This window comes from Sinocyclocheilus anshuiensis, unplaced genomic scaffold, assembly GCF_001515605.1.
Source record: "Sinocyclocheilus anshuiensis isolate Anshui unplaced genomic scaffold, SAMN03320099.WGS_v1.1 scaffold70, whole genome shotgun sequence".
Taxonomy (NCBI): Eukaryota; Metazoa; Chordata; class Actinopteri; order Cypriniformes; family Cyprinidae; genus Sinocyclocheilus; species Sinocyclocheilus anshuiensis.
The window spans coordinates 2,904,028-2,916,539 of record NW_015542377.1 but is presented as its reverse complement, the minus strand read 5'-3'; the positions used below and the strand labels follow the sequence as shown (position 1 = coordinate 2,916,539).

The 12,512-nt window shown below is 36.4% G+C and overlaps 1 protein-coding gene across 1 annotated transcript in view; it reads left to right on the top strand.

The window, feature by feature from the left end:
- LOC107692432 (microtubule-associated serine/threonine-protein kinase 2-like) overlaps window positions 1-12,512 on the top strand; it is a 183,754-nt gene that overhangs the window by 142,554 nt on the left and 28,688 nt on the right. The window contains exons 5-7 of the mRNA XM_016491479.1: window positions 6,471-6,562; window positions 11,369-11,444; window positions 12,150-12,170. Of these exons, the coding sequence (XP_016346965.1) occupies window positions 6,471-6,562; window positions 11,369-11,444; window positions 12,150-12,170 (189 nt within the window). The remainder of the gene's footprint in view (window positions 1-6,470; window positions 6,563-11,368; window positions 11,445-12,149; window positions 12,171-12,512) is intronic.

The window sequence follows — 12,512 nt, the reverse complement described above, 5'->3', positions numbered from 1 at the left end:
GTGTGTGTGTGTGTGTGTGTGTGTGTGTGTGTGTGTGTGTGTGTGTGTGTGTGTGTGTCTGTGTGTGAGACGCTGCTATAACTCACCAGTCTTCTCTGTCTCTGGGGTGTTGCCGAACTAGATGCAGTCTAACACCTCACTTGTCAACTTGCATCAACTCGCATGACTCCACTATAGAATTTCTCAGTGGTATCATGTCTTGATGTGGTCTGTGTAACATGTTACAAAGTGTAAAGGTAAAGAAATGTAAAGCTGAGCAGAATGACCGCACACCCTCTCAACAGTAGCTTTTTAAGCCCATGTGATGCTGCCATAGCCACTGCTGGGTATAATAATAACTAAAGACCCTTTATCTCCCTTTATGCTTTCTTCTTTTCCTTCCATCATCCTCTTCATCTGTGGCCTCATCGTCTGCCCCTATCATTCAGCCTCCCTTCAGCATTCTCATTATAGTCACTCCCCATAACACTTTAGTCTGTGTGTGCATGCAAAAAGTATTTGAGTCTCTCATGAAACATTCAGCAGAACCAATTTCTTATCGTTCAGACTGTTAAATTGTCATCTTCCTTGATGATATGGAATGTTACATGCAATTGATTTCTCTCTTTCTCATTTTTTTTCTGCACTCAATATAGCCACTTAGCCTGTGGAAAGCCTTCTTAGGCACATCTGAGCAGGTCTCAGTCATTGATTCATTGTATTTTAGACAGTGGTTGATGGTTGTTTGCATTTTAATTACCCACATAGGAATGCTACAGGCAGCATGATAACTATAAATGTGGCACCTTTGGGCCACCATATTCCCGTCTTTCCAGAAGAAAATTACTCTAATTTGAAATGAAAATGATTGTGCACAATATTGATAGTACCTTGATTACACGAAGGAAGCTCGAGGCGGAAACCATCAGTGCTGTAATTGGCTTTCTGGCCAGCATTGATCCTGTCAGGCTGGTTTGCATCTCTTGAAACCACTATTCCCATTGTTTCAGTTATATTATGCTTGCCGAACCTCAATTCGGGTCAAGCTTGTTATAAAAGAGGCAATGCATGTGTTTATTTTCTCATTTAACCCCCTCTCAACCTGTCCATAGTGTTGAGTGGGGTGGAGCACTAGGCTAGCATGTGTTTGCTCATAATTGCAGTGTTCACTATTAATTGGCTCCTTGCATCTGCTCATGGCAATTACACCATTCAGCTCATGGCATTTGGCAGTGTGCATCCTAGACCAAAATAACACACTCTTTCAGGTGGATAATAATTTGATATGCTAAACAGCAGAAATAATTTTTCCATGCATTTTAACTACTATCTATACCTTTTCTGTTTATGCATGTTTTTTTGTACACTTCTAAGTGTATTACTTACTCTGTTTAGGCATATCAATCTGTGTACATACATAGGTGTGTTTAGATTACTTTAGAAGGCACATATGGCTTTAAACACCTGTCATATCACAAGGAATTTCAGTCATAATCCTCAATGCTTTGATGTGCAGATGTGAATAAACTCTGTGTCCTAACCAGATGCAATGCGACAAAGCGGCAAGCAATAAATGCTATCTGTTTTGTGTAAAATCTTGTCCCCTACTGTCCAGCAAGACTTTTTTTTTTCTGTTCCACCCACAGTGAAATCCCATTGGTCCAAAATCATGCTTTAACCTCACATATGTTCTGATTGGCTGTGATCATGTGGCGTCACGCACTGTCTTCACTTTCAGCAAGAATAGAAAAATTACTTGCTGTCGCCGGAATCCTGTCAGGTTGCGCTTGGACACAGTATTATTCTGCAGCTCAGTACACAGAGCAAAGTAAAGGCAGTTCAGCTCACATTATCCTGCCCAGCAGCATGGAGGAATGCAATTGCCTTCTGTTGTCTACTGAGACTTTGCTTCATTTCTCATGAATGAAGATCCTCCATTATAGCATCTTATCTGGCTTATCTAAAATCAAGTTTAGAGGGATAGAGTGGTAGAGCTCTGACAGTTTCTCACAAATACCTCACTATTGCTTCTTTTATCCACAGGATTTGTACTCGAGGCTATGCAGTATGCCTGCAGAAGTGTTTATTCTGAAATGTAGGCTTTTTACTAGAGTATTTATGCTGTTGTGTACAATCTAATCCAGGATAAGTGAGTGTATGAGTGGATTATCTTTTTCTTAGTTCAGGTGGCCCATTTTTGGAGAGCCATAGTGTGCGTTTGAACTGATGTGAACTAAACGAAAATCTAAAATAAGCATATAACACATAACCTGTTGACTAAAGCGTAGAGACAGCAGGTTCATAATTATACTTCATGTACACTTCATAGTTGTTAATTGTATCTAAACATAAACAAATTCTTCCAAACCTAATGTGTCATTCAGAACAGCTCACAACAATTCCAGTCACACTTGAATTAGTTTAAATGAAGCTTAATCAACTCAAGCAAACTCAAATGAACACAGAAGAAAATGAAAACAAGCAGGTTTTCTAGTGAATAAAATTGACATTTCTTAGTGTTTAGAAGTCGAGGGGAAACAAATTCTCTCTGCAATTACTGTAATTAAGGGATAACTTTCTTTTCACATGTGTGAATCCTACACAGCTGCTCATGTTATTATCATGTAAATTGTACCAGGGCTTTTTCCTGCCATGTTTTCCCCCTTTTTATTTTCTGATGATGGAATGAAAATGATGTTTTAATGAGAGTGTGCAGCTCTTTTCAGCATCATACCTTCTGGAGTTTCATTTCCAAGCTCAATTTATTCCAAAATGCACTTTAATTTTGTTAATTATTGCTAATTCATGTCAATATCCACCCTCACACTCACCTATGAACATTTTCTGGATAACAGTCAGCTTCTTATTCATTCTAATTCTTATTCTTATAGCTGTGTTAAGCTTCCATGACAGCACTGACAAGTTGTGGCTGTTTGTGTACAATAAGTGCTTGAGTAAATGAAATGTCTTTATTGAAAGTGTCTCTTTCAATATAGTTAAGAAAAAAATATTATTCTTAATTAGTCCACACATCCATTTGCATATACTCTGCATCAAAAAGTGTCAGCTTTGTAAATATATGTTGGTTATATATCTAGTCAGAAAGACTCGTGAGCAGCAACCTTGAGAAGGGGTTAAAGGGATAGTAATGTGTGGCATAAATTCTCTTCCATAGACCGTGAGTCTATCCAACGTTAACGTGATCAATCCATGTTGTGAATGTAAGCGGTCTTCTGAGCTCCTTGATATAACCAGTAAAATGGCTTATTAAACGCCACAATATAAGTATAATGTAAAAAATAATAATAATAATAAAAATTACTAAATAAACAAAATAAAAATGTTAACAAAACTGCAATAGTATTCATATATGTTTTTGATGCAGAGTATATGCAAATGGCTGTGGACTCTTTAAGAATAAGATTTTTTTTTCTTAATTATATGTAGATATTTAATGAACATTTAGGTCATTACTGATTTACAGCTCAAACGAAAATAATATTAAACATTGCACATTGATAAAATGTGAGATGTCTTGATCATAACCATTTTTAAGCATTTTGCGGTCAGCATGCACGTGGCAGATAACATCACAATGCTTTTCTGATGTCTCATTCACCTAACATCCTTCTCCAAATAAATCTCATCTTTAAGCCAGCACCAGTAGAAATCTTTTCTTATCAGCCACTTTAGAAGAAAGACCTTTCTTTAAGTATTAATGTTCCAGTGTTAGCTCGTGAGTCATCGATTTTCTCCAGGTTTCTCGCTTTTCTTCTTCCTCACACCCCTTGCTTTCTCTTTTTCTCCATGTCTCCCGCTGTGACTCTACTCACTTCTGAACCTCCATTACACACTGAGTGATGGCTGCCACTGTGAAAGTGGCACAGGTCTCTGCTGTGATAGTTACTCTTTCTGCAACACTGTTTGTACCAAAATGCATTCATGCAATTATCAAGAAAATTACCAAACACTTTTAATGTCATTGTCATGGTCGGAAAAGGCTCAGAACAGCGGTAACATACTGTCAAATGTGTGAAATGCTCAACAGCCATGGCCAATTTTCTGCAGTGTGAGATGCAGATTTCAGTTTTTTTACACACCCATACCCATTCCTGAAAGATTTTGGACACACAATTGACTGTACTTGAAAATGTATTGTCTTTGCCTCATAAACCAGAATATCAAACAAGTGACATTCATTTTAAAGACTTTTAGATAAAACCATTTCAAAGGTTTAGTTCTGAGATTAGCTCTGTTTTCACTGGTGTTCCTCAGGGGTCAGTCTTGGCCCTTTAATTTTTAATATTTATCCGTCACCACTTGGCCATCTCTTGAGATCGCTTGGCCTCCATTATAATTTGTATGCTGACGATACACAGATTTATATACATTCAAAACCTGATGAGCACCCTGACACTGCTTTTCTTTCTGACTGTATTATGGAGATAAAAACATGTGCAAGTTATAATTTCCTGTGTCTGAACAGTGGTAAAATCAAAGTTATGCTCATTGGTTCCTGTCATCAAATTTCTAAAGCTGGTTCTCTGTTTTTGACTTTCGATGACTCTGTTTTGGAAATCCAGAATAGAGTGAGGAACCTTGGAGTTATTTTTGATGTTAATCTGTCAATCGATTCTTTTGTTCAGAGTACTGTTAAAACACCTCAAGATTGTGTCCTATGCAAAATTTTACTGTAGCAGAAATGCTGATAAATTTCTTTGTCTTCTCTTGGATAGATTATTGTATCTAAATCCACACTAAACAAACTGCAATATGTACAAAATTCGGTCGCCAGGATCTTAACTGGGTCCAGGATGTGCAACCATATTACTCCAGTTTTAGAATCCATGCATTGGCTCCCAGTCAGGTTAAGAGTTGATTTCAAAATTATGATTTATTTAACAGAACTGTTACATTCCTTACACTCCTAATCGCAGATTACGCTCCTCACAATCAAACTTGCTGGTGGTTCCTCAAACACGCTTGAGATCTATGGGTGAGAGGGCATTCTCTTCCTATGCTCCCGCCCTTTGGAATTCTCTGCCTCTTGAATTTAGGGAAGTTCAGACCTATGACATTTTTAAAGTTCAACTTAATACATATTTTTTTTTAAATAGCATTTGCTTGTTGATGCTTATTTTTTCATTTACTTTTATTGTCTTTAATTTTATTAATTGCATTGTTTATATTGTGTAGAGGGCTTAGCAGTTAATAATAAAATAAGAACAAATAAAGAAATTACTAATTACGAAATTACGATAGGCCTACAAATGAAATAAATTGCTTTTTATTTTTTCAGGCTTTTATGAACATTTTAGCAATTTAGAAATATTAAAAAATGATTTTTTACACGGCACCCCTGCTCTCGACAGACGTCACCCCGGTTGGGAAACACTGGTGTAGAGCACTTTGAGAAGCTACTTTAAAAGACTTTTTAAAGTTTTTTATTATTATTATATAATATGTTGAAGAGTTGTAACTCCAAAAACATTCACATTTTTGTAATAAATAGTTAGTAATGCTACTGATTTAAGTTTTACAACCCTACACAAAACAGTTCTTGTTTCATTTCAAGTCTGACATGACTGAACGTAATGACTTGCCATTCAGTAACTATTCTGACTGATTCTGTGAATTTATTCGGTGAAAGATCATTACAGTTGATTCCAACCGATTTTTGTGAGCTGTTCTTTTTTATTGAGTTTTTGTTTGTTTTTGAGTTTAGTCACTTAAGATATTGCCGAATAAAGACATAGTCTTGTATTTTGATGTCTTGTCTTGGCATTATTCTATGGAACATAGGCTTTATATGTTAATTCAGATGCTCAAAACTCTGGTGAAATATAATTTATTTTGTCATGATGTAGATTGTAGATTCAGCAGTGGCGTGATGTCTTGTAAAGGCTACAGCTTGCCTTTCTGATTGCTCAGCTATGTGTGCGTGTATGTCAATATTTTGCTCACATTGAATTAAGGAGCACTCATCCCTTACTTTTCACTACACTGCTCTCCGTCTTGCAATTCTGAAAGCTCAGTCGGTCATCTCTCCTCTCTGCAATGGAGCGTGAGGCTGTATTGTCCTAGCTGGAAGTCTCAAGGTTCATTTGAGCTGAGCTTTAGGTGGCCGTTTTTCCCCCTGTCAGCTTGAGCTGTAGGCTTTTAGCATTTAAGCCAGAAGAAAAGAGAGCAGATATTACTGTGCACTTTCAGCCTCTTAAAATGAGACAGGTTTGTGTGACCTGAATTAGACAATGATCATCTGACTCCACTGCCATTTAGAGGTGATGTTCTTTCGTACTTTGCTCTCTGTAATCTTTCTGAATGGGCATAGATTCAGTATATTACAATGTCTTAACTCTGACCTGTTTTTACATTTGGCTCAATCTAAAAATCATCATCTTAATTGTTTTTGCGCCATCTATTTAGTCATTATGCATAAATGTATGAGACAAATGATCATCCTGAATTTTGTTTTTGGTTCTTTTCTACAGCTGTCGGACCAGCAACAGAAAGAGTTTGATAGTGACATCCAGCACCTCTCCTACTCTGCCTCGCCCCCATTCACCACTGCACGGACACCCAGGTAAAAGATATACCACCATTTTGAGCCGTTTACCAAAAATACATTTTTATGCATTTCATGCTCCCAATGTAAAGTCTGTTCCAAACAATAGGCAGAAACATTATGCTGCCTTAAAAGATACTTTGATTTACAAATTTCTTTGCAATGAGCTTAGTGGAAATAACCCAAGATGGAAGACAGAGTTGAGTAAATATCGATTAGAAATACATTTTATTTATTTAGATTATTTCAGCCACTTTTAAGGTGTCTTTTCTGTTAGGATGCTGTCTTAGTAGGTAGCTGGCTATGTAGACTGTTGACATTTTACTAGACTCTGGACCAGAGGCATACAGACTGCACACACTTCACAAGTATGCTTCACATGCTGTTTGTCTTGTCGCACAAAAAAAATGGAAAGCTGTGGGGCAGCTGTTCACAAAATATTATATCTCCATAGCAACCATCACATCTCAGTTTGCCATAGAGTAATTCTAATGTGGTGCAGGGATTTCTCATCTAATTCATGGGCATTATGAATGGATTGACAGTTGACATTTTGTAATACAATTTCTCTGTATGCCTCCTTAGGGATTGGCAGATTTGTACTTTCCGTCTTGTCTGAAATACGTCATTCTGAGTTTGAAAATCTTCTTATTAACCTTTCCCTGTAAAACATGAGGTATAATCAAATCCATGTGTTATACATACACACAGACTAGACTAATGTGAATGTTAGGAGAAGATAATTTTAAGTTATCATAGAGATGAGATGAGTGATTGTCAGTTGTGTATGAAGTGGTGTGTGCATTGTCCATGAAAGTAAGCAAACATTTTCATTTTACAGAAGCACAAATGACAGTTGCTCTAATGGGGGCATATTTGCTGTTCAATTGTCCTCTACCTGTGCATTTAAATAACATTAAATGATCATTAAAGTAGCCAATACTCTATGTGGATAATAACCCCACAGTTAAAGGACCATTATTTAGACTGTAAATCTGAAGAACTGCTGTGAAAATAAGCTAAAGAGCATTTCTAAGAAGAGTAATTACGAAATGTTTCATAAGGAAATAATCTATGGGTGGCCAAAAGAAGCCATTAGTCAAGAAAAACGATGTGAGAACATATCAGGATTTTGCCAAAAACCATAATATTGACCCATTTGTGATATGGGAAAGATACTTTGTGGTCAGTAGAAACCAAGATATAGCTTTTTAACTGAAATTCAATATGATTTATTTGGTGAAAAATCTAATATCTAATACAGACCACAAAACACTATATCTACAGTGAATTATGGTGATGGTAGTTTCATGCTTTGGGCACTAGCCATTTTATTAAAACAGAAGGAAGAATGGATGGTACAGAATGTGGGGAATCCTCTGTCCACTAATAAACTTGGAGTTTGAAGCATTTCAACATGGTAGTGACCACAAACACTAGTTATTGCTTAAGTTCAACTTGTTAACATTAGCTAATTCATTGATTGTTATTATTAACTACAAATGAACAATACAACAATGCATTTATTTGTGTTAGTTTATGAATATACTCCTGATAATTCACATTAATATTTAACTTAACTAAATACTTTAAAATTGTTCATTGTTAGTTAATGATATCTAATGCATTAACTACCGTTAGCAAAATTAGCCTTTTTGTAAAATGTTACAACTTACAACTTTACATTAAAAAATGGCACAGAATGAATACTTTCAGTATTTTGTTTAGAATATTGTATATGTAAAACATATTTTAATGTATTTTTAAATGTTTTATAATTATAAAACTAATTATGTATGATAAAACAGCTTAAGTGTGTAAAAATATCAGTACGATATATCAGAGATTTGTCATTCAGAAAACCAAGAGAAATGGTTAATACTTTGCAAAGCACTATGTAACACTTCGGTTGTCACAGTAATGCTTTAATAAAGCTGAAGCTGGTAATAAAACACTTCATAAAAGTGCTGCTGCTCCAGTGGGTGTATGTATCCCTTGTGTCACTTCCACATTGTGGAAAATCTGAGCAGGAAAGAGAAATTGAGAGATCAGCTGTCAAAACCAGCAGGCATACTCTCTTTCTGTGAATGTGTGTGTGGAGAGAGAGAGAGAGATTAAGGAGATGACTAGATGTGTGATTATAACTGATCTCAGGTCACGAGCGCACATAAAGCACACAGATCATGTTTACGCAGTTCAGCAGGGCTCTTAAAATGATAAATAATGTGCTGCAGTCCTGATCATTGACGTCTGTTTGTCAACCCCATCTACTCACTGAATTACTGGATTAAACCATCAGCACACACAGTAGAGTGTGAAAAGAGACACCAATAGCTTAGTTTGATGCCACACTATTGTAGAATACAGATTCAGGGTGTTTATAATGATATTATATTTTGCAGTGCAGTCTTGATGTAACCCACACGAGTTTTAATGGAAACACTGATTGTGTTGTCTGTACTGCATCAAGCAGTTTGGGAGGCATCACTTGAATCTGTGTGCGTGCAATTTTTAAATGAACAAATCTAAAATGGAACAGTAACCCAAATGCGGCTTCATTTTAAGCACTTCAAAGTAGGGCTGGGCGATAATTCGATAACGATAATTATATATTATACTTCAAAGCCATTAGCAGCATTCTAATGCGACTGCCAACAGAAGCAGCACAGAGGCTAAATTATTTCAAACTCAACTGTGCACAATCAACAGGGGGTTTGCAGTGCCACACTGCACTCATTACAGTCTGTTTCAGGAAGCTGTTTGCCAGTTTAGACACCAGCAGCAGCACAAGAATTAAATACTGCAGTACTTTGTGAGGTGTCATTATGCTTAAGACGAGAGGAGAACTCACTACAACTGTGATCCTGCTGTTTGTGTAAGCATATTAGATTGATCTGTGTAAAAAAAACATTTTTTAAAATAAATAAATAATAATAATTAATCACTGTGTGGGGGTAAAACATTCTGATCTGTTATACATTTAACCAGCAGCAGGTTTTTATTTTTTATTTTATTTTGCTGGCCTGCTACCTGGCTAAAGCAAAGCCTGTTAACATGGTGTTTATCCAGCACCCTTTGTCTATTCAAGCTCTTAGTTTTCCTCCATATTTTTTTTTTGTAATTATTATTAATTATTAAAAAAATTTAAATTAATACATTTCATACTATTCCTTAATATGATATATTTACTATTTTGTAATATTTATGATATTATTATTATTATTATTATAAATTCAAAGAACTTTGGACTTTCACTCTTAAATCTGTTACCATTAGTATTTTAACACTTTTCAATGCAAGTGTCACAACATTTGATCTATATAGTAATTGTCTATATAGTCATTTTATTTTTTGGAACTTTCTGTATATTACTTCATATTGTGCAATATATACATTGATATGAGTGAAGGAAGGATAAATTAAGCATGCAGTTATGAAGAATGCCGAGTTAAAATTACTAAAACAATGCATGAATATCGCTGTGTTCATATTGAAGTCACATTTTTAAAAAATCAATATGTTTATTTCCACATATGAAAGTTGAAAATGTCAGATTCTGTGTGATTTTTCAGACTATCATCCAAAAACCTCATCCGTACCACATTCAGCTGTGGTGTGATTATAGCATGTGTGATTCAACAGGGTGCTGATTAGTTTTCTTCTCTCAGCTGTGCATCGTATGAGAGAGTGTCTGCATCTCTTTAGCAAACCCTTCATCCACTACAGTCTTCGTGATGAAAAATAAGCTGGTGCTTCACTGTGTAGCACACCATTGTGCCAAGGATTCTCCTTGAAATGAATGCATCTCCATGACAGATCCACACTGCTCCGTGTCCCAGTCCAGCTGTGCGCAGCTGTTCCTACAGTCACTTCCTGACAAAGAATTATGCTCTCATTAATATTTAAGATTTGGCATAGGCCGCTTGACGAAATGCATTAATGCATGATTAATGCATGGGGGATTGTGACCCAAGCCGTTCCACACAGTCCAGATAGGAGCGCCCCGTTGCTCAGATTGACTGGATTGATTGATGATACCTGTATCTGTGCTCATTAATTCACACGACTAGCAATAGTGGTTTTTAGATCAAATTTTCTTCTTTTTTTAATCTAGTAACATGACTCATAGCTGTCATATGTCTTAATCTATTAGCTATACTCTTTATGTATTTCATCTTAAATTGTGATGTAAAAATGTACCACACTGTGAAAAAGCCCAGGATATGAAATCTTCTCGCCATTTAAATACCACTGGAATAGAGATAAAGAGTTTGTTCTTAGCAAAATCCCCTGAATATGAATTTGAGCTTGCATTAATCAAAAAAGGATTCTTTGCTCATGGTCTGCAAATCATTAAATAACATTCATTATGCAATATCACTCCACTTGAGGCATTTTTGATGGAACGGCCTGTTGTCTAAAGCACTTAAACACTGTAAGTGCTTCACTCTCTAAGCTCTAATCTATTCTCAGAGAGCTGTGCAAGAGAATAGAAAAGACCGTGATCAAAGTGTGTTTTATCCCTGTACCTCTGCTCTCAATGCGGCCTACATAAGAAGCCCACTCTTCTAAAGGGTTTTGTTACCATAAAAGGGCTTTGATACATAAAATAAATGGGAAAGATCAGCAGGTAAGAACCTTAGGGTAATTGCGTTTACTTATGATGGGCATAATGTGTCTCTTGGTGGCCTGAAGTATGAAGTCAATGAAGTATGAAGTGAATGTATTTCAACAGTTATTTGTAACAGTCTGGCTTGATAATGGGTAGTTGAACTTGATTTTTGTAAACAATTCCCTAAATGTAACATTTTTGGTATCTTTCAGGAAGCAGCCCATTGGACAGCCCACGTAATTTCTCTCCAAACACTGCAGGCCACTTCTCTTTTGTGCCAGCTCGCAGGTGAGTGAAGTCAAAGGTCAATCTCCCACAGTTTATTAGTTTATCTTATACAACATACAAGACATTTAATTGTAAAATATTCCACATTCTGGGAGTGAGTTTTAATAAAAAATTTTTACAGTCTTTTCAAATGTTTCCAAATTAAAGTTTGAGCAAGTAATCTATCTTTGCTCCTTTTGCAAATATTGTTGTCATAGTTTGCTTCTCATCTGCAGCTTATTAAGCAACCCACTTTCAATCAATTTGTAATATCCCATAATCCTTCACTGTGGCTATGAATAATGACACCAAGAATGTTAACAAGTGCATCTGAATTGGTAATTGAGCAGCAAAAGATGGTAATGCTTTAACAGCTGGGAGAGAACACACAGAGCTGATGACCCCAGGCTTAATTAAAAGGATTCGTTTGAATGTCAACCATAGAGCAAGACCATTTGAGTCATCCAGTCCAAAACACTCATGGACCAACAGTGCCACCTAATGGAAACAGTACAGCATTATAATAATGCAAATGGTTTTACAGATAAGAATCCAGTCTGGGTGTATATGAATTCTGCGTCCAATGTGAGCAAGAGTTTTTCACTCAAAGAGCGTTTGAGTAAAGGTCATGAAATAGTGAGAGATGTGCATTAGATCAGTGCAAACACACACATAGATGCCCTCACAGTAGCATCACTTTTTAATGCTTTACTCTCTTCCATACAGCCATGGACACAGGGCTGACAGGTAATAATTACCCACTTCTCTTACAACATCATTTCCTGTGTGTGCTTCCAGCATGGCTGTTTACACCAACCGTCATGTTTCCATTTCATTAGAGCTGACAGTCAGATCTGTTTAAAAACATCTCGGACAACTTCATTTATGCATCGTAAAGATACATTATTAATCATCCCACCTCGCTCAGCTGGCTGGATACAAAAAGCTTGACTGTGTGCTTAGAATTGATATATAATCTTCAAAAATATTCCATAGTTCCCTTTCATGGGAACTTCGAACTGCGTCCTCTAGGGGTCGCTATGGGGAACGCCTCGTCGTGACCCGTGTCTGAAGCATACATTGAAAAAA